The following is a 23497-nucleotide window of genomic DNA, read 5'->3' as shown; positions in this document are numbered from 1 at the left end:
TCCTCAAAAATATGACATAGACTTGCAGGTCGGAGGGTAGCATTTAAGGTACGACATCTTTCTAATGAAGTACATCCAAAGAGGACACTCTCTTAGTTTTTAGGTCAGATTGTCAATACCCTGTGTTATTTCTGAATTATATCCAAGTCTTGAGTTTTTTTCCCCCCTTTTCAATCAGGATGACACCATCAAAGTGTGTTTACTAGGCTGAAGAGCAGAGATGTGTGAGATAACAGAATCAATAGGGGGTACCAGAGAGCAGTGGTCTCACAGCGTCCTCTCTCCCCCACAGGCAGTGCTCCGAGTGCGACCAGGCCAGCAGCGACGAGGCGGACATCGCCATGGAGACGCTGCCCGACGGCACCAAGAGGTCCAGGAGGCAGATAAAAGGACCAATCAAATTCATCCCGCAGGAGATGTCGCCGGAGCCTAAGAAACATCAGGTGAGGCTCACGGTGCGGTTTATATACACGCTACGTACAACGTTAAGTGTCCCGGGGAGGTTCTAGTAACATGGATGTTTCCACTGTGCTCTCGATACATGAGTCAAACCATAGCGTAACACAGAAGCTCCTGCTGTGCAACAAACCACTGTTCACTGCCATGGTTTGCAAACGATAACTTACTAACAAATAATACAGCAGGGTTTATTTGGGTGAAACTACAGCATTTGCAAGTAAAGCTTATCAAAGCACTTTTGCATTGAGTCTTTTCTCCACGCTCAACCTTTTGCCGCGTTTCTTCCAAACGCTTGTGTTTCAATAGTGCAATCACCCAGGGACCAGCCAATCTCATTTGTTCCGATTGTTTGCCTGCTTGCATGTCTCTGCATTAATTCACCCTCACTTTCAGTTCCGAACCATGCACTGTTCTTATAGTACTTCTGAAACTGCAGAAAACCAAGTGCAAATGTAACACATATATAGTTGATATGACTTTAGAGTCTGTGTTTCTTGCCTTTTCATGCATGTGCATGCATATGTAAGCTTATATTGGGTTTGGTTTGACCAATTCTATTGCCCCTTGGGTTTCAAGATGATCCTCCTTTTCCAAGGTCGCCAGTTGCAGTGCCAAGGTCACAGATCTTGTCCACTAGCGACACTAGTGGCCTGTAAGCAGGGCACTCACACATTGTGTGCTACGGTTTTCCTAGGTCAGATGGCCCATCACACCCAAACCATTAGCTCTCATGGGGTCGAAGTCTGCATGTTCAGCAGCCTAACACCTCATTAATTTAATCTGTGATACTTTGCTTGACTTAGGTTATCTATTTAAACTGTGTGTAAATATTACCCTGTGTAAATAGTATTTCAGACACACTACCGTGTGCGTCAGATGGTTAAAAATAGTTTCATTCTTCTCTGAACCTGACTTCAACACTTCCAATACTTGGCCTCATCACCCAGTTTCCGATTGGCTCTGAAACCTTGCAGTGGTGATCGCAGGTTGATGAAAACACAACTAGGAACTCAGAAACAAAGCCGATATAGAAGAACACTATAGCGCTTGGTCCATTCACAGTGTTATAGACGGCAAGCATTTTCGATGTAGCCTAATGTTCCTCAATGTGTGGTCCTTATCAATATATTTTGTATTCTAGCATGTTTGAACTGACTGAACTTTAACTTTTCCTAAATCAATTACCCTCACGGAAACACACACATGCACGTACATACACACACACCTATACATACACACGCACACATTCACACATACACACACTTATACACATACATACATAAACACACTTAAACACATTCATACATACATACATACATACATACATACATACATACATACATACATACATACATACATACATACATGCATGCATGCATGCATACATACATACATACATACATACATACATACATACATACATACATACATACATACATACATACATACATACATACATACATACATACATACATACATACATACATACATACATACACTCACACAGCGCACTGCGTGAACTCGTGTCTGGGCTGTAGTTTAGGGTTTGTCGGCGGTGGGAGTGGTGGATATACAGCCTCTCCACCCCACCGCAGATCCTCCTTATCGGGGCTGGCCATGCTCTGATGCCACGATACAGTCCTGCCTCCACGCCTCCCAAAGGAGAGCTCCAGATGATATCTCAGTAGACGGGGGGGGGGGGGGGGGAGGGGGGCTCTCTCTCCTCCCCATTCTGGGCTTTTGTCTTTTGTTTGCGGGTGTTGGCTAGAGTCTGGCAATATGTCACCCTGCAGTAGCAATGCTATATATAATGCAATATAGAATGCACTTCTTCATCTTGTAATGCTATGCATTTATTCAGCGTTGTTATTGCAGTTTTACTAGTATTTTGAAATGTTGTAAAACTGAAACAGCGGATCCATTTGACTTGTCTTATTAGACGACTTTATTACCTGACCATACGTTCAGTCATGTACAGTGGGCTGGACGTTAGACGCCAGCCTTCCCCCAACTGAAACACCAGTGTTGTTTATTCTCCGGAGGATCTCCGAGGCAGCCGAGAGCCGACCGACTGAAAGTCAGGAGCCAGAGGTGAGGCTCTGCAGTCTCTCGTGGTTAATGGTGGATTTATGTACCCACCCCCTCCCGGGCCCCGGGTCCCTGAGAGCCCCGGGCCCCGAAACGCCCAGCCCCTCGGTGGGGGGCCTCTGGAGCATTAAGCTGCTTATTCCCTCTCCGCCCGCCCCCCCAAACGCCTCACTGCGGCATTCCCCCCGACTGCAGGCGCGCCGCGGCCGCCGCTGAAGGGGGCTGCTTTGCATGTTTAATGCGTTCTTATTTTATTACGACTTTCTTTCTACCAGGGCGGGCAGGCGCTGGCATTTCTCTAAAGCCGTGTTTCAATTTATCAGGGCGAGCTGATCGCCCCCCCCCCGCTGCTGTGTGTGTGTGTGTGTGTGTGTGTGTGTGTGTGTGTGTGTGTGTGTGTGTGTGTGTGTGTGTGTGTGTGTCTGTGTCTGTGTCTGTGTCTGTGTGTGTGTGTGTGTGTGTGTGTGTGTGTGTGTGTGTGTGTCTGTGTGCGTGCAGAATGGGTACACATTCTCTTTTAGGGGCTAACATGGCTAACCGCTGGTACCCATCCTGCCCGTGCCACGCCCCCACAGGGTGTGTTTACACCCTGCGGTGGGTACTGGCCACCCAAGGGGAACCTTTAATGTCCACCTGTTAGCCGGGTTTTATTTAGCATACAAGGGGAAGTTGTAGCAGTAAAGGGAGTTAATGGCGCGCGCCGCAGCCGCTCTCTGTTCCCCGCTATGGCGCGGCGGGGTGTGTGTGTGTGTGTGTGGAGCGCCTCACACACTCCTTATCTTCAAGTCAGCACGTGCAGGCGGGATATCGCCCGGTGTTTTTTACATGAGGAATTACACATGGGCGAACAGATTTAATGCGCAAATGGCGAAAGGAAAGTCGGAGCATAGCTTGTTAATGATTCGTCTTATCACGGCTCAGTCTCCAGTGCATCATGGGAGGACGTCTGCGTTCCTTGCTCTTCCGCGCTGACTTTCGGGTGCTGGACGTTGAGATTAACGGCGGCAAGCAGTCGTTTTTGCTCATTAATTGAAACCAAGAAAGATGGAGGTGGACAGATAAGCAAGGGCTGAACATTGCTCAGCCAAAAGCATCCTATGCAGTTTATTAAGTTGGTGGTTACACTGGTGGAGACGTGGGCATAGGTCTCAAGAACAATGGCCAAGCTTCATGACAAATGGGTTTACAATGCAATTCGTGATCCATAATTACCTACAATTACCCTCATAATACTGAAAACCATAAGAACATTACCTATCCCGAATGTCCAAATACTTTTACTTCAGGGACATTGCAAGGGAACATTGCACAGCATAAGAGCGGGTTCAACAAAACACAAATCCATCTGGAGAAATGCTTAGAAAGAGTTTAAAGAGCGCAGTCAACCTGGTGAAACAACAGCCATTCATTTGATCCCGACCTGCAGTAATTAATAATAATAATACATTTAATTTAGAGGCGCCTTTCAAAACACCCAAGGTCACCTTACAGAGCATATAGTCATCATACATTCCACAAGACATTGTGGAAACAGATAAATAAATAAATAAATAAACATAAGCAATAAGAAATAAATAAAACAAAAACAAGACAAAACAAAACAAAAAAAACAATCAAAACAGTGATCAGTTAGACGTTGTGTGCGAGTTTGAACAGGTGAGTTTTGAGTTGTGACTTGGTTGTAATGGTGTCTGACTGTTTTATGTGTGGGGGGAGGGAGTTCCAGAGCCTGGGTGCTGAACAGCTGAATGACCGGGCACCCATTGAAGTGAGTCGTGATGTGGGGATACATAGTAGTCCAGCAGAGGTTGAGTGGAGGGAGCGGGAGGGAGTGTATTCTTGGAGGAGGTCGCAGAGATAACTGGGGGCTAGGTTGTGGAGAGCTTTGTAGGTGAGGAGTAGGGTTTTGTATTGGATGCGGTAGTGTACTGGGAGCCAGTGAAGTTGAATGAGGACAGGGGTGATGTGGTCAGATGATTTGGTGCGGGTGATGATCCGGGCGGCTGAGTTCTGAATGATCTGCAGTCTGTTGATGAGTTTGGTGGGGAGTCCGGTGAGGAGGGCGTTGCAGTAGTAATTGAGCATGATGCACTGCTACCTGCCATCTCAGAGCTTGCCTCTGCTATTTGTCAATGAAAAATGACCAGAATCACGTTGATGCATCTAGTTACCGCCCGATCCCATGCTCTGTTAATTTCTCTAATCCTGCATGCAATGACTCCTGCTTGTTAAATATGCAATGGTGTACTTAATTAAAAGATTGATTTATTGTAGCCCCACTGTATTATGAACTACCCTCACGTCTTAGTGCCTTAGTCTGCGTGTGTGTGTGTGTGTGTGTGTGTGTGTGTGTGTGTGTGTGTGTGTGTGTGTGTGTGTGTGTGTGTGTGTGTGTGTGTGTGTGTGTGTGTGTGTGTGTGTGTGTGTGTGTGTGTGTGTGTGTGTGTGTGCGGGCGGGCCTGTATCAGCTGACTCATGCATCCCGTGTGATGCTGACGTTGTCCATAAATATCTTAAATGCGTAATTCTGATAAAATAGGGAGTGTGGACGGCTGGTCTGGCGGCCACTGCCACCAAACCGTTTCTGGAGAGGAACAGCAAAATGGTCTCCGGCAGCCAGTTGGCAGCGTTCTCACGGTTAGCGTTCATAATGATAAGTGCTCCATCTGGTGACTGGTGGCAAGCCAAAGGAGGCAGATGGAATTGTTTTCACAATCTGTTTAAATATGTTGTCGATTTTATCCCCCCACCCCTTTTTAAAGAGCCACCAAACTCCGTCACGTGCTCGATAGCATCAAGACGTCGCGGCGGCGGTGGTGCTGTTGTTGTTGTTTTTGGTCCTCCCTTTCACAACAGTCTTTGAGAGAAAGGAGAGGAAAAGCTTTTGATTCCTCCGGGCGCTTGGCAGCCGAGCTGTACGTTCACACGCACACACTCAAACACAGACACACACACACACATGGCAGCTGTCCGTTCTCTGGCCCCGTCCCCCTAGGAGCCACTCACACACAGACACACACACACCAACACACACACACACACAAACAAACGCGCCGAGCAACACTGCTCCTTTGGCCTCGCGGATGATTCAGCCGCCTCGCTGTGTGACGAGAGGCCTCAGCGTTGAGGAGGCGTGAGGTCCCGGCTTTGACGGCCAAAAGATCCAAATGCTTTCACGTGCGACTCAGAGGAAGAGCTGGGTCTGCACCACTGCTCTGAAGGCGTGTGGTCTCAGAGAACCAGGGCAGAGGAGGAAGAGCTGGGTCTGCCTTTGCCTTTAAAATGAGTGTGTGGTTCTCTTTCAGAGAACACGGGGGCAGAAGAGGAAGAGGCCGCCCATGTGTGAGGACCGAGACGACAAGATCGAGGTTGGTGGAAGTCACTCGACGCATAACCAGCATCAAACATTGGCCTGAATGCTTCACTTCCTCTTCCTTTTTTCCTTGGTAGCTTTCAGCTTTCTTTTTTCCTTGGTAGCTTTCATGTCGTATTTTTAGATGTTCCTTTGATGTATTGTATGTGTTGTGTCATGTGAAATAGTTTTGATGTGAAACTCCATTTATCTAAGTCACTATTTGTGGGGCCATGTTGACCCGGACTCCCTGAAGGAGAGATCTGGTATCTCCACGGGGTCTCCCTGGCTCCATAAAGGACGAATAAGAGAACACTGTTTTGCGTAGCATGTCCTCCTGGCCGCTGCGTTTGGTTCTGGGCACTGACGTAGCAGAAGACCTACTGGGCACGCATCGGCCCCGCAGCCCCATTATCGCCCCAAAGCGCCCCCCTGTCCCCTCCCCACCCACAGGCCTCCACAGACAGACAGACAGACAGACAGTCAGACAGGCCTCAGCCACGCCTGCGCCTCCTCTCCTCTCCTCACGGGTGATCCGCTGTTTCCATAGGAACCGGCGCCACGGGAGCGGCGGCAGCGGCAGTCCGCACTGCAGAAGAGGCAGCAGCAGCAGCAGCAGCCGCCCAAAGCAGAAGACACGCGCACAGAGTGCACCACGTGCCAGGGCCCGGGCGACAACGACAACCTCGTCAGGTGAGCCTCGCACACACGCGCGCGTGTGTGTGTGTATGTGTATGTGTATGTGTGTGTGTGTGTGTGTGTGTGTGTGTGTGTGTGTTTGTGTTTGTGTTTGTGTTTGTGTGCGTATGTGTGTTGTGTGTGTGCAGTGCTGCGTTGGGGGAACGGACGGGCGGGTGTTTGAGGGGGGAGGGTTCAGTGCACGTGAGTGGATGTAAGTGGGGGTCTGGGGGTGGAGGGGGGGGGGCTGGCGCTAGGGATCCACATCCTCCTGATGATTAAAGTTCAGTCTTCATTAGGGGAGCGCTGCCTCGGCGCCACAGGACTAGAGAAGAGAGCTGGGGGGGGGGGTACCTGCCCCGCCCCCACCCCCATCACCACCACACCTCCACCACTATTGGACTGCCACATACATTTGCACAGTTCATTAAGACGTAATGAACAGTACAATTTATTCTGCTCCTTTGCCTGGGGATCTCAGGTGCCGGGGCCCTCTTTATAAACATGCACTTTTATCTGGGCTCTGGGGAGGCAGCCGCTGGCGCTAGACCGCCCGCTTGACATCCACCTCCATTTATTTGTGTTTGTGTTTGTGTGGCTCTTTACATATGGGCAAGTCTCTCATTTTACTCTTCGCTGACTTTGAATTGGCGATGTGTTTGGTTCCCAAATGGATAATTGTCCGCTCCAATTGGAAATATAAGGGGTGTACATCTGTGACCTCACAGCGATTTGATTACGAGCACCATTACGATATTATGATTATTTCGGAAAACGATGCAGTGTATCGTGAAATCGTTAATTACATCACAAGTTGATTTCTTTTTGCGATTGGGGCGTAAAGTTTTAGTTTTTTTTTTTATGAATACATAAGGAATACAAAGTAATGTGACTGGAAGAGTACTTTGACTCCCTAAAGCTGCGTAAGAAGTACAACAACAAAACTCCTTTTATGCTCAGGCTTCCTTCTAACACCGTGACTAACTTCCAGTTGTTCGCTATTATCACATCCCAACCCCATATTACTTTAGCCAGCTGGCCCGCAGAACCTGCACGGCTGATATAAGGAGGAAAGGGTTCCGCAGCCACCGCCCTGCCCCGTGGTACAACATGCCTCTAAACGTCTTTCTCACTGAGAAATAACTTTAGAACCCAAACGATAGATATTTACCACAGGCTTGAGTTTGCATGTTGGCTTGAACAGAATGTCAAGAGAAATCTAGGTCTGACCACAGATCATGTGTACAGACTGAACCCTCCTCCTCTCTCTTCTCAAACACGCTCAGTGTTAAGTTGTAACAAAGCCAGCCCTGATTCTGCTGCTGCGGTCCTCTCTGAAACAGTCCAACGTATCAGCACCTCACCGCTGTGCTAGAGAAACCCATCATTTCCATTGGTTTGTTCGACAAACACAGAAACGATGTCATAAGTGTGTGTCCTCTCTTGTACCCAGCTGGTAGTTTGGCCTCGGGCAGCGTTTGGGGGTGTGAAGGCTTAGGGGGTGGGCTGGGGTAGGGTGAGGGGTGCTGCGCTGACCTCTTTGTATCTTTGCATTGCACAGGTTGTGAGAGTCCCAGCGGCAGCCACCTCCACCTGCTCCCCTAGAAACACGGGACCGATGACCCCGTGACCCCGGGCTTAGAGGGGGAGGGAGGCACACTCAGAGCAGAGCAGGAATTGGCCCGTTTGAAGACTGACGCTTCGGTTCAGGCCGGGAGAACCAGATGCCACCCTGGCCCCACACACACACACACACACACACCCGTGAAACCTCTGCACCTACCACGACCTCTGACCTCTGCCCCTACCAATGACCTCTAACCCCCCACCTCTGCCCCTATCAATGACCTCTAACCCCCCACCACTGCCCCGACCAATGACCTCTAACCCCCCACCACTGCCCCTACCAATGACCTCTAACCCCCCAACCTCTGCCCCTACCAATGACCTCTAACCCCCCCACATCTGACCTCCAACCTCTGCCCCTACCACAACTTCTAGCCCCCCACCTCTGCCCCTACCACAACCCCTGACCACTGCCCCAACCCATGACCTCTAACCCCTCACCCTTTACCAACGACGTCTAACTCCACCTCCCAAAAGAGGACCTTCAACGACCAATGAGACTCTGGGACAAAGGACAGGATGCCGGTGTTTGATCCTCCATCAAGACACCAGGGGTCAGGGGTTAACAAGAGAGGGGGGGGGGGGGGGGGGGGGGGGGGGGCACCGTCACATCTCTCTTGACGCGGTGTACCGGTACGTGTACGGGACTATGGACTCCCCCCCCCCCCCCCTGAAGAAAGCATGCGCCCCCTCCAGCCCTCCCCCTCCTGCCCCCTGACCCCGTCCACTGCTCTCCATGTGAGTTGGAGGGACTGAAGCGCCTCAGACCTGTGTACAGTCTGTCCCCCTGGCTCCTCCTCATCACAGCCAATCGGATGGCAGCCAGTCCACCTCTATGGAACATGAAGGCCTTTCACTGCGGACGGACCTCGACGTGAGGCTCAACACAGAGGCTCAGGGGCCTCCTCATTGGTCGGAGCCCGAGGGTCCGTCACTATTTAGTAGAGGAGGATATAGCATAAAGCTAAGCATTAAGATGAACAGTAGAATAGAGTGTTAGTATGTTACTAATAGCTGTAGTACGCTCAGACGTTAAAGTAGGGGAATGCCCGTAGAGGTTTAGAAATGTGCTCGTTTTAAATATTTTTTTTATTTTGTAATTGTCAGTCAAAACCGCGGGATTGAAGATGTAACAAAGTCCCCAGTGTATTGCCCTACCCCCCCCACACACACACACACACACACACACACACACACACACACACACACACACACACACACACACACACACACACACACACACACACACACACACACAAGCGCAACACACACGGGCAACACACACACACACACACACACACACACACACACACACACACACACACACACACACACACACAGCCTCTGACAACACATACAGCCACTCGCAACACACACATTGACACACACTCTCACAACAAACGCACACACACACACAGCCACTCGCAACACAGACACCCGCACAGCCACGCAGCAACTCACAACACACACACACACACACACCCTCGGCAGCCTGGACAGCAGCAGCAGCTGCCTGCTAGTTTTGTCAGGTTCTTGACAGCGTGTCACATCTTGCCCCCCCGTGTCACTCACTCAGCCGTCGGGCTGCCAGCTCCACAAGACCCCCAGGATGCATTGCATCGTTTCAGAGCGGCACTGGCACTTCTCTGTGTCCGCGCGGCCCTGCTCCCCCCCCCCCCCCAGCCTGACCCTGGCCCCTACTGGGGCAGTCCCAGCTTGACCCCGGCCCCTACTGGGGCGGTCCCCAACCCCACTCGGGTTGCCAGGTTGTGGGTTGCTTTGTATGCGTGTGTCTGTTTTCTATTTGTTTTCTATCTAACTCTGTATAGCCCGTTCTCCGTAGCGAGAACCTGAATGACATTCTGTGTTTTGAGTCTGAACGTCCCCCATGTGTTGTGACGGTGTGATCCAGTGTACAGTATTTATTCTCTGATTATATCCCACATGCCTTTTCTGTGTGACCTGTGGACTGAACTTTCATTAGTGTTTTAGAGGTGTTGGTTGACATGTGTTTGGTGCCGTTGTAGAGTGAAGAGCGTGCGCATGGCTGCTGTTGTCCTGTGTCCGGGGCCCCTGGCCTCCGCCAGCTCTTCAAATTACGGGGAGCTTTAATAAACCCTTGACTTTTTCCACCTTATTGCCACGGTGATAAGTGAGTGTCAGCCAGCTAATTAATTGTTCCAGAGGTGCGGTGGCGGCGGTCCGCTTGTGCGTGTAATGCCCTCTGTCAGACTTGATTTATCACCTGGGAAGTGCCCCCCTCCCCCACCCTCTCCCTCCCTCCCTCCCTCGTCTGCAGGTTAGCTTTGAGACGACGCTCAGCGCTAGCGCGCGGGGTTGTCTGGGGGCACGTCTACTGCGCCACCACCACCAACCGCACCACCCGCACCAACAACACCACCCGCACAGTCTCTTTCGTCCACTCCACCCTTCATTCCTCCTCTGCCTCCACCTCCATCCTCCTCAGAACTCCTTCAGGGAAAGGCTGCTCCTTCCTCCTCTGCCTCCACCTCCAGCCTCCTCAGAACTCCTTCAGGGACCGGCTGCTCCTTCCTCCTCTGCCTCCACCTCCAGCCTCCTCAGAACTCCTTCAGGGACCGGCTAGGCGGGCCGCGTCACAATAACCCCCGCGCTGTCCATCGGACGGCTCGGAGGATCTCTTGGAGATAGTTGCCTCAGAGGGCAGAGTCCCGGCCTGGCCGGACCCAGGCGGCAGATGGGTCTCAGCCTGCTGGGGGGGGACCGGGAGCATGCCCTAATCCCTCCTCCCTGGCCCCGCGCTGGGTCCAGATTAGGATGTTGGAGGTGTGTGTGTGTGTGTGTGTTGGGCTGGGGGGGGGGGAGAGAGCTGTTCTTGTTCCTGGGAGGGGACGGGAGGAGGGGGGACTAAGCCAGGCAAGGTGTTGGGAGTTCAGGAGGAGCTGAAATAAGGAGGGAGTAGAGAGGAAGTGCAGACACCGGAGCGAGCCGGGAGGAGGTTCTGGAAGAGCGCTAACCTTTTCCCACGATGAGCGCGTTTCCCCATTACTGTTCTGACAGAGGATCCGGAGAGATGATTTAATGGCGGCATTTTGTTTTTGCTGACTTCACCTTTTCGTTCTCTCCCTCCCCCTCTCTCTCTGCCGCCCACTCTCGCCCCTAAAACCGGCCCTCCTCAGCCTCTAGCCCGGCTCCATTAAAGGAGACACCGGCGCTAGCCCCGGTGTCTGAGGCTGTGTTGCAAGTGTGGCCAAGCAGCTAAAATCTATTACACCCCAGCCTCCTTCCTCTGCCTGTTTTATCCCCTTCAGATTCCAGCACTCTGCCTGCTCCGCTGCCTCCTCTTCCTCTTCCTCCTCCTCCTCCTCCTCCTCCTCCTCTTCCTCCGGCTCCTCTGCTTTTCTCCACCTTCCTCCCTGGCAGCGTGGTGGCGCATTGCCTTCCTTTCTCAGTGACTACACATTAAAGAGTAGGAACAAAGAATGAAAAAAAAAAAACATGGGCTGCCTCATTTCCTCATTAATTAACTGAGGCTGTGCCGTCACATGCCAGCCTCTCTGCTGCTCTCTGAAACACCAGCCGGAGTACCACCGTCTGGGTATGAGGTGCTACAGGGGCCGGCACTGATGAGGCCCCCGAAAGTACCGACCCACAGCCAAGTGCATGCTGGGTAAGACACCTGGTTCTTCCTAGGTGTTTCAGGGGTGCACGAAGCTCTACGGTCAGAGAGGGCAGAGAGGTGGGCTGCCGGACCTGCTGTTGTCAGAGAAGCGAGTTCCTTTCCTAACCTTTTGCATAACCAGTTCACTGGGGCCCCCTGCTGGCCATCTCTGGGATGACATCAGTCACGCAAAGGCAAGCCGTCGCCAGCCGAGTCTGTGGGTCGGGGCTCTTAGTGTAGAAGATAGTGTTTACCGATTGAGATTAATAAAAAAAAATAACGTTATGACCATACATGGTCCTGTAAAAATGATGTCCGTCATTCCAACTGTTGTAGCCATGGTTTAATGTGTCTATGGGAAAGGGTTTGATTCACTTAAAACTCAGAGGGTTAAGTCATTATTTTAGATTGGCGATTCAGTTCCAGATGTAGTTTTTGTGTCTGATTAACGTAAGGTAGCACGGCAGCCATGCATGTTAAATGATTTGTGTCTCTGAGGACGGCTTCACTCAAACCCTGTCTGCCTGCCAGCCCTCCCCCCAACCCGGCCCCAATCCCCCTCTGAGCTGCATCCAAACGAGGGCCAAAGGCAGCTGTCCTGGCACCACACCCACCGTACATCTTAGCTCTGCCCATTCATTACTTCCCTCTGGTGGAAGAACAATGGCTCCTTAATAATGTTCAATCCCACCCAACAGAGAACCTAAGAGACGGCGCAGTCGTTTCAGCGTCCAATAATCCACCGGGGTTCTATGGAGGCACTCGGGGAGTCCACCTGCACACTCGCTCGTAGCGGCCCAGTCAATGGCGGAGCGCTTTGTGCCGTATCGATTTCTGTTCACATGGCCACTCCCAGGGTAATTGTGTCGTCCCCGCTCGTGATAATTCACCGGCTCCTCTTTCAGCTGGCCGGGTTCAGCTCGGGCCCAGCAGCTCTCCCAGAGAATGGAAGTGTTTGAGCTGCACAGCCCTGCCATCGATACCTGGACTTCCCTGCATGAGAGGACAAAAACAGGTGTAGAATAAGAGAGTCAATAAGCTGCTCCCAGGCGCCACGTCCTGACTTCAACAAGCGGCGTGGCTGATGTTTTTTACGTTGGCTCTGGGTCTCAGTGTGGTTCAGGGGGAATCAAGTGCACTCCTGAAGAACGTCTGGTGTGCATTATTGTATACATTTGCTGATTGTTTGCTCACAAACTACTTCTACGTCTCCAAACCTAATCGGAGTGACTTAATGGAGGTTTGATGCGTTCTCTACGGGCGTCAATCAGTAACGGTTGTCACAGGCTACAGAGGAGCTGAATGCAGGTGGGCTTACAGTAGGCTGATGCAGGTGGGCTTACAGCAAGTTAATGCAGGTGGGTTTACAGCAGGCTAATGTAGATGAGCTAACAGCAGGCTAATGCAGGTGGGTTTACAGAAGGCTAATGTAGGTGGGCTTACAGCAAGTTAATGCAGGTGGGCTTACAGCAGGCTAACGCAGGTGAGCTCACAGCAGGCTAATGCAGGTGGGCTTACACCAGGCTAACGCAGGTGAGCTAACAGCAGGCTAACATAGGTTGGCTTACAGCAGGCTAATGCAGGTGGTCTTACAGCATGCTAATGCAGATATGTTTACAGCAGTGTATTGCAGGTGAGCTAACAGCAGGCTAATGCAGCTGGGCTTGCAGCAGGCTAATAAAGGTGGGTTTACAGCAGGGTAATGCAGGTGCCACAGTCACAGAAGTGCACAAGCGGAAGATTATATGCAGATTAAGAGCGCCAGCTCTCCTGGTTCCTGTTAAATATCCAATTATAACGTGGCTTGAGTACTTCTAGCCAATCGATATGATTTGTCACCCCTTTAGCGTTTTTATAGACCCCGTGGACGGTTCAATTACTGTTCCCGCGGTAACGTCCCCTGCCCCGAGCCCCCTTCCTCTCCAGGTCTCTGGGTCTGTGTTGGTGGGGTCTTTTATTCAGCTGACCTTTGGCTCCCGTTCCACAGCGATGCTGATGTGGGGTACTGCAGGTAGCTGTGGCTACGGACCTCTCCTCTGAGGGGAAACAGCAGATAGACGCGTATATCAGAGACAGACCAAAGCCCCTCAGCCAACCTTTAGGTGAAAAAGCCTTAGTTGACCGCTGTGAATAAGAAACAATAAACATAACAACAAATCAAAACCAATCTATTCTTTAGTGGCTACTAAATAATAGATAGACAGGAAATGCATGTTTTACTTCAATTATGCAAGTATGAACCATTATACAGCAGCCTCACTTAAATGACCTGTCTCGTGTGGGATTGGACATCGTGAGGCCAGTGCCCTGGTTAGATGTGTGGAGGGTGTGGTGTGGGGTCTCCCCCCCCCCCCCCCCCCCCCCCCCCCCAATGGCCAGAAGGAAGAGTCCTTCTTCCAGATCAGAGATCAGAGCAGCACATGAGGGACGAGGCGATGACTCGTATCGTGGGACGCATGAGAGCAACATGTGTAGCTGACAAAAGCAGTAAATCGAGCCCCCCCCCCAACCCACACACATTCAGACCCCCACCTCCCCCCAGTAAGATTACATCAATCGATCCCTCTCTTATGAGTGATTGGATTGTGTCTTTTTCCAGGGCGGAAGAGGTGGGGGGAGGGGGAGAAGTGTGTGTGTGTGTGGGGGGGGGGTCCGTTTTCTCATCGATTAAACCAGGGGCCGATTGCTTTGATAACATCAAGGACCTTGCGGTGACTGAGGGGGGAGCGGGATGGGTCCCAGCCTGGCCCTCGGAGGTCGCTGAACGTGCAGGCCCAGAGTTATAATAATTGGATGAGTGGCTGCCTGGATGGAGCGGCTAGCCGCGGCTAACACCCCAGCGCTGCGCTACTGGAGCAACTCAGACGTCGTGGGGAGGCTGAGGCCGTCGTGTTGTTCTGCTGTTCCGTGGAATCAGGGAGTCGGGAGACGTCCCCAGAAACTAAATCCATTGTCTTTTTAAGCAGCGGCATAATTGTATTTCTGGTAGTTGAGTCAACCCTCTGGACTGACTGATGAATTGTTGTCTCTGCTCCTTCTAATTAAGTGTAGCATCATAGCAAACACACACACACGAGTGCCAATGTGCGTTTCATTCCCAGCGGGTCCCAAACACACACACTACAATGTCCTTCATTAAGGTAGAATAATTAAGCATTGTCACATTAGGCATATTGTAAGGTCCCCCCCCCTCCACACGCACCCAGCCCTGCAAGCTTGACGGGCCTCCCTATCCAAGGGAAAGACCGGTTTGTTCTGGGTCTGGCTTGGCGGGAGTTTCTCCTAACTCTTGGCGGTTTGGGCGCTACAATGGCGTTGAGCTCATTAACGGAGCCGCCCACTCTGGTCGTTTGTCTTCTTCTCACCGGGGCCCCGGGGTCTTTTAAACTCCCCATCATCTCCAGGCAGATATGCCTGCTCAGCCAGTCCAAGCCCACACTCTGTGTGTGTGTGTGTGTGTGTGTGTGTGTGTGTGTGTGTGTGTGTGTGTGTGTGTGTGTGTGTGTGTGTGTGTGTGAATCTGTGTGTGAATGCGTATATGTTTGTGTGAATGTGTGGGTGAATGCGTGTGTGTGTCTGCGTTTTTGTGCATGTATGTGTGTGCATGTGTGTGTCTTTGTGAATGTGTGTGTGTGCGTGTTTTTGTGTGTTTCTGTGTGAGTGCGTGCTTGCTTTTGTGTGTGTCTGTGGTGGAGTGCCTCTCTGGATATATTCCTGCTAATGTACAGCAGCTGGTAGATTCTGCCTCTACCACTGAGTATCTGTGCCAATTAAACGTGCCTGTTCGTGTTAGTCGTAAATCTACCTTGCTTGATTCATAATAACACTGATGTTTTCTTCTGTTTTTATCTTTGGCTTTTTATAGTTTTTATACTAACAGCCACAGGCTACCCCGGCAATAAGTGCATTTGTGTTTTACATTATTATGTTTGTGCTTTTCACTACGAATAAGACTTCTTTATATATAAGAGTTGAACCAACACGCAGCTGTTTTGGCCTATATTCTAAAACGTAAACATAAATAAACCATTGTAACGTCTCTTGCCCAGCGTATCTATCTGCCAGTCTGTATTTCCCCCCAAACCAGTTAATTCACACCATCTCCCCCTTTTGTTGGTACAGTCCAGAACCTCAGCTTCATCTGAAACAGAAACATAGATTCCAATGCATTGGCTATGGAAACGTTAGTTTACTGAAAACCCTGGAAGCATGCGAGAACGACTCCAGCGAACAAGGGTGCATTGGCCCCTAATTGCGTGGTAGTTGTGAATAATGGTGTCCTGGGGCCTCATGTACTAAGGTTGCGTACGCACAAAAACGCGGCGTACGTCCTTTTCCACGCTCACGTTCAGATGTACAAAACGTGAAATGATCGTAAAAATGTGCGGTCCCCACGCCAGCTCCAGAGCTGTCGTACGCACGTTTCTACAGCTATTGTTCCTTTGGCGACACTTAGAGGTGACGCTGGGAAACTGGGAAAAAAGGTGAAAACAATGACTCAGAGTGATTTGCACATCAGAGACACACTAATGAACAATCAACACACCTTGCAATTATATGGGTGGCTATAAAAGCATGCGCAATGGATGAAGAAAATTGTTTTAAAAATGGCTGCGTTAGCGTTGTTAGAAGACATCGCAAATGGTCAAATCCGAAGGGCGCTGGAGACGCCGGGGCCGACGGAGCAAACCGTGCCCTCTCCTTGCTTGTCTATTCAAAAATAAAAAAATTAAGTTCATAAACACGAGTCAAAGTCTTTAATATCCTGGCATCTTTACGCACAACTTATGTGTATTGCAAGCAGCCAATTGTATGACCAGTATAATTACAGCATTTATGACTTCAGCATATTTACCTTGGGGATGATCGGTGTCCCCTTCATGGGCTCCCACCACTCCGGTGAGAGCTGTGTCACCGATCAAAGCGGCCACTCTCAAATCGAAGGGGGAGAGTTCCCCCACTCCCGTCCCCCCACCTGTTGCGGTCACGCTTCGGCGGTGGGCAGAAACCCTCCGCTTCACCTCCACCTTGAGGTCTGACCACTTTTTTTTAATTTCAGAGTGTGTGCGCTGCTGAGACCCCACTGCATTGACGGCCTCGCAAACACACTCCCACTCACTTCTCTTTTGTTTTGCATTTATCCCTGTTGACAGGGTTCCAATAGCATATGCTTGCGCATTTCTACCTCGTGGAGCAAAATCTCGAGCTCAGACTCTGTGAAGTTTCGTTTTTTGCCTCTGTTCATGGTGCCAGGTGATCGGATTAAGAGGTGAATCTCAGGTCCAGAGGCCTATTTAAATGAAATTGCATATTTAAATGAGGGCGTGGACAGGGAGGAGTTTGGCACGTCGGCATGTGCGCTCAATTCCACGTTGATTGAGATGTACAAAAGAAACGTGCTTGGATCCATGCGTTCGCACACTTTGATACATCTGAATTTATTTGTGCGTAAGACAGTTTCTGGGTTTTGGCGTACGCCAAGTTTCAGTATGAAATCCACGCAAGTCTTAGTACATGAGGCCCCTGGTCTCTGGATATGCCAGCCTGTCATACGCTGGATCAATCATCTCGTGACCAACATGTTGTGGAAGACTCTAACCGGGAGGTTGCTAGTTCGATCCCCGGCTCCTCCTAGCTTAGTGCTGAGGTGTCCCTGAGCAAGACACCTTACCTCAACTGCTCCCGACGAGCTGGCTATCGCCTTGAATGGTTGACTCCAACTTCGGTGTGTGAGTGTGTGCAGGAATGGGTGAATTTTAGGCAATACAGTATTGTAATGCGCTTTGAATGGCCGCTGGTAAGAAAAGCGCTGTATAAATGCAGTCCATTTACCATTTACTACCCACCAAGAGCTGGCTGGGGAATTACCCGTTGTTATGGTTACTTCCTTGTGGTTTTTTATCTGTGTGATTTGAAAGTAGACATTAAAAGTAGCCTCCAATGCTGGTGGTCAAACCCGGGTTTGCTTAATTACCACAGGAACCATAACCGTAAAGCAAGAAAGAACGGTCGTATTAACAGCATTTTTCAATCCAAAATTGGTTTTAGAACTTATATTAAAGGAGCTATATGTAACAAATGTACTGTACTCATTCCTAAAACGATAACAACAACAACAACGCTCCTGCCAGTTTGTTCCCCTCTGAAACGTCAAGGGTTTGAGTGTTGGTTTAAGTTTGGCCTGTGTGGTATGAATCAGAGTACCCAGATATGGCTGCCAGGTATTAATCAAATTGGCCCACAAACACAGCATTCTGCAGCCTTGGAAGCAAGCAAAGGAACGGGATCAACTGAGATTGTACTAGATTCTCCCCAACCTTAAACGCCTCGTCCTCCTTTGAAACAGCACCATGACCAGAGCCCTGCTCAAACGGGGGTCAATCTGGGAGATGCATTAGTTTATTCCCCCTACACGCAAATCGTTCGCACCGTGGGCTGACATGGCTCTTGTACAAACAGTGCCACAGTGCTACAAACTGCTGCCACTGTATACCCTTTACCTGGGACGGCATGTGGCTCAGGAGGTTGAGCGGGTCTGCTGGTGACCATAAGGTTGCCAGTTCAATCCCCAGCTCCTCCTAAACGGGAGGCTAGAATGTCAAGGTGTCCCTGAGCAAGACGCCAACACGCAGGCCTGCTCCCGACTAGCTGGCTGTCCCCTTGCATGGTTGACTCCGCCGTCGGTGTGTGAATGTGTGCATGAATAGGTGAATGTTAGGCATTATCGTAAAGGGCTTTGAGTGGCCACTGGCAAGAAAAGTGCTATGTAAATGCCGTCCATTTACCATTTACCTTTCTTCTATGAACCACCGCTGCATTAAACTCAGCCTTGTGTGTAGGGCCTTTGTCCTGCTAAAAGTACACACATCCTTTTCACACTCATTGACATTGTTGTTGTTAGTTTGGACCGCAGCATGTCCAATGCTGATTCTCCCCACTCCATAATACGTTGTCGTCAAACACCATCAGTGGAGCTGAATCAGGATTCTTCCAAACCAAACCAAAACACAGCACGGGTTTGCCGACGGTTTCTTTCTCACCAACCCCCTCGTGTTTGGTAATAAAGTGTACTGCCTTCACTTCACACAACTCTGCAGCAGGAAAGTGACTGTTGGCCTTTTCCGAGGGTTCGCTTAATGATCTCCTTCCTGGGGGGGGGGGGGGGGGGCGGCACTGGCATCCTCACGCCAGCGCTGGGTGGTGCTCCAGCGTTAAAGGGGGACCGTCACGCTCAGCCGTCTTCTAATATAAGAGAAGTCATCCGCCGGTTTCCAGAACCACGGTCTGCAACATCAGCTCTGTGTCCTTTACAATGTGGCAGGAATGTCGGACCGTTGCGTCATTCCTCAGAATCGGACCTATGGGGAACGCAAACCATGGCACCAATTATGTGTTTCTCAGAAACGGCACGATGTTACAGAGCGTGTCTTCACGCTGCCGAGGGTCATTATGTTAGTATACGTATGAGGGGGGGGGGGGCTGGAGAGAATGATCCAAGATTTTATGTTGCAACCGCAAAAGGGCCACGTATGTATGGGACATTAATTATAGGGATTAGCTTCAAGCGAATGTATATTAAAATATTACTTTAATGCGCGTAATAAAGGGACACTGTGTAGGAATTTCTCCCATCTTGTGGTAAAATTGTGATTTGCATTCAAATGAATGGTGCTCTCAAATGTGCCTGGCTTTGTCAAATGTGCTTTGCAATCTGGTTGCAACTACGGTAGGCAGTATGTGCCAAGAAGCTATGACAATTTGACACGTCTTCTTTGCTCCGGAGGATAAATCCGATCATTAGCAGAGGTATTTTACACCAATGAGGACATATTTATGAATGAAGAAATTGATTTTAGCTAATACATTACTTAAAACGCGACACGGTGTCCCTTTAAAAAAACGAGGGTTGTCAAGTGATTTTAGAAGCATTCTTTTTCATATTTGTGGTAATGCACATGGCAGACCGACAAAAGCAGGCTAAAGCTAGCGAGCTGGTCCTGTGTTCTGGGAGAGAAGCTATGAGGCCTGAGGGGAGGGCTGGGATTTTTTCAGTTAGATTCTTTCAAAAACCATCTTCCTCTGTATGGTTACTCTAAATTACCTAGCTTTAATAAATAAAGATGTTATTCAAGCAAGCACATTGGTGATTTTAACTCCTTAGAAGCAGGGGGAAACGAATTCAACAAGGCGACAAAAGTACACATTCATAATCTGCTAATATTGCTCTGAACCAATTATTCCTAAAAATAACTTTGTAACGACTATTCTGCTATCCCTCCCTGGTGTTCACCGTTGGCGTCTGACGGGAGCAGAGGGTGTCCTTTATTGGATGGGGGGGGGTCTTCATTAGGGCCCGTGCTCTCACGGCTGTCCTTTACATCAGAGCTGGAGGTCGTCGGTTGGGGCCAGCTTTGAAAAGGGCTGCGGCGGCGTGTGTGCACACGGGTTCACGCTCGCTTCCTTCACGCTCGCCTCCTCCACGCGTGCGCTCTCTGCTCTCGCTCCACTCTTTTTACTCTTTCTTTTCAATTATTTGACCGGCCGTCTGCTGTATTTATTTGTGTACAATAATGCCAGCGTTGATGTATAGCTTTGTGTCTGTGTGTGTTGTCGTCATTAAAAAGCAGACTTGTGCTTACACATTGACTCACACAAACACACACACACACACCGCCCTGCGCATAATGCAGCGGATAGAGCGCCGGAACACAGTGACCTGTCCAACCGCAATCTCCTTGATCAATATCTCTCATTGAGCTGGCTGAAGGTCCCGCATTGATAAGCACGTAATTAGTTCTAATTGTGATGTGTGTGTGTGTGTGTGTGTGCGCGTGCGTGCGCGCGTGTGCGTGTTCGTGCATGCGTGTGCGTGCGTGTGTGTGTGTGTGCTCGTGCCTGCATGGTCTTAACCGGCCTGCCTATGTCTCTTTTTGAAACATTGTCTTACACATTGTCTTCATCATCAACGTATACTAGGCTAGGAGGCTAGTGTACCTTGATAGGCTAGGACAAGTCATTTTGGTAGCATTTATTTTCCTTAAGTAATCGTGTATACACTGAGATATTGATAGTTACAGATTCAGATTCAAATGACGTTATACAAAGCACATTTAGGCACCTTAAAGCCTGGAAACAAACTGTGTGTAAGCTGCATTCATTGATTTCTGACCACATGGGGGCAGAAATCACACTTCAACCGAAATATGAATCGAGTGCATCACATAAATCCATTCTGCCAAACCTGAGCTTTTCAAAGTGTGTGGGGCCGTTACTGTACGTGATGTTCTAACCGTCTGCGGTCGTATTACCTGAGGACACGCCGCTGGGCAGGTTTTAGCGTCCGTGACGTCCCTTTCTTATCGGACGTTAACAAGGTCTGTATTTATCTGTCCATCGAAGCGGCACCGCGCTCTGTGCCCTGCTCATGGGGTCAAGGTAGAGCGCTGTTAGGGGGGCTCGGAATCTATTAGGGAAGATCCCATGACTGACAACTAAATGCCTTGTCATCGTCCATCACGCCCCACGAGAGGGTCCCGTCAGCCCGCTGAGACCGCCGGGGATTTACGAGCTGAGGACCCTTCCTGCCCTGCAGGGGACACACACACACACACACACACACACACACAATCTCACATAGCACTCACGCACACAGACGCACATACACACACGCACGCACACGCACGCACGCACGCACGCACGCACACACGCGCATACGCGCGCGCACACACACACACACACACACACACACACACACACACACACACACACACACACACACACACACACACACACACACACACACACACACACACACACACACACACACACACACACACAGTAGCTTAGCTTTAGCGTCTGCCTCTGGGATGTTTAGTGGAATGAAACGGAGGAAGGCGGTGATATACGGGATATATATGTGATGTACGTGTCCCGACTGGAAGGGTCGCTAATCCGTGTACAACAATGGAATTCAATAGTAATATTGAAACTGCAACATTCCGGTTTGGCCTTTAGCCTAAGTTGAGATGTTTTCAGGAAGAAATGAGCAGTCTGGACACCTAAGCTTCCTGATCGTGGTTCGTGTGTGTGTGTGGTGTCCCCCGTACCCCAGGTGTGACGAGTGCCTGCTCTGCTACCACTTTGGCTGTCTGGACCCCCCCCTGAAGAAGTCCCCCAAGCAGACGGGCTACGGCTGGATCTGCCAGGAGTGTGACAACTCCTCCTCCAGGGTGAGTAGAGCCCCCCCCTGCACCGCTACTGGGACCCCTCCATGACCCCTCGGCCCCGCTACTGGGACCCCTCCATGACCCCTGGGCCCAGCTACTGGGACCCCTCCATGACCCCTGGGTGGTTGGTCAGCCCAGGCGTTGCCATGAAGATATCTCCCTCTCAGCAGGTGACAGGCTGGTTGTAGGTGGTAGGGGCTGGTGGTGGTGGTCAGTGGGTCACGCTCAGCTACGTGCTGATGCAGTGCACTGCTTCAGCTACGTGCTGATGCAGTGCACTGCTTCGTCGACGGGATGGGAAATAATCACGTTCCGGAGCCTGAATACAAAAATGAGTAGAGAAGGTTGACCTTTGACATCAGTGGTTCCCAGTTCAGCATTGGTCTGATTCGCAAAAATAGCGACAATGGTCCAACTTCTCCCGAAGTCTTTCTGCAGAAACGTTATTGTTGGTGTTGGCTTTTATCTCTTCCCAGCCTGCGTACAAAGCATTACTCTGATATACTAGAGAACAGCAGACTGTTCCTCCTTAACCTTCTGACCTCAACCATTCTCCCTATGCCCCCTTTACCTCCCAACCACCGGTCTAGAGAGCATAGGAACGTCATGATGAATAGCAAGGACGTTCTTCTCCTGGGATTGTCGTTACCATAGTCAGTAAACAGACAGCAGGACGTCGGGTTGGAAGGGTTTGAATCGGTGGGATTCCAAATGTGGAGGGCGTGTTCCGACGCAGACGTGGAGACGTTTCAAATGCTGAGCACGACCCCCCTCTGTTCTGACGGAAGACAGAAAAGGTTAGAACAGCCTCCTGCTGTCCCACTCTCAGCCTGGATAGAGTACAGATCGTCTTATTGTCCTGGCTAACCTCCACTTCTCCACCGCACCTCGCTGTGGGGGGGGGGGGGGGGCTTCTTTAAGACAAAGTGTACAGAAATGATATTATGACCACCAACACCCCCTCCCATTTGGAATGTCACGGTTTCCATCATGTTCCACAAGCTGAGTTATGTAAAGGATAATGTAAAGAGCGCCGGTCATTATCGGGAAAATAAGCCCCGACAGGGCGAACAGGACACCGACGCGCAGCGGAGGTGTCCTGTTCGCCCTGAAGGGGCTTATTTTCGATAATGACCGGCGGCGTTCTATACATTATCCTGTTTATTACACGGCTACGTGCCAAATCGATAAAAATAACTTCACACGGTGTGTCTTTTTACAATTTATTTGATTCCACCATTCGTAGTGTTGATCAGCAGACAAATAGTCTGCCAAAGCTAGCAATCGAATACATCGGGTTTGATAAGTTACTGGACTACTTGCGGAGTGATACCAAAGACGTGAATCAGAGGCATTAAATCCACTTTCTCTGACAGCGGTCATTATATGCTTAGCAACGGTGAATTATCTAAATGTATTTCACCGCCG

The 23497-nt window shown here is 50.2% G+C and overlaps 1 protein-coding gene across 2 annotated transcripts in view; it reads left to right on the top strand.

Annotated features, from left to right (window-relative positions):
- Window positions 1-23497, top strand: part of phf14 (PHD finger protein 14) — a 61588-nt gene that overhangs the window by 27224 nt on the left and 10867 nt on the right. Inside the window, exons 14-17 of one of the 2 annotated variants that reach the window (XM_060042960.1) lie at window positions 293-443; window positions 5853-5915; window positions 6450-6592; window positions 21955-22072. In XM_060042960.1, the coding sequence (XP_059898943.1) occupies window positions 293-443; window positions 5853-5915; window positions 6450-6592; window positions 21955-22072 (475 nt within the window). Of the gene's footprint in view, window positions 1-292; window positions 444-5852; window positions 5916-6449; window positions 6593-8138; window positions 8448-21954; window positions 22073-23497 lie in introns of those variants that run through there. The other variant, XM_060042961.1, reaches the window with a different exon arrangement.

The sequence above is a fragment of the Gadus macrocephalus genome, chromosome 22, assembly GCF_031168955.1.
Source record: "Gadus macrocephalus chromosome 22, ASM3116895v1".
NCBI lineage: Eukaryota > Metazoa > Chordata > Actinopteri > Gadiformes > Gadidae > Gadus > Gadus macrocephalus.
Note: the sequence above shows the minus strand (reverse complement) of the source record. Positions and strands in the feature narration are given on the sequence as shown.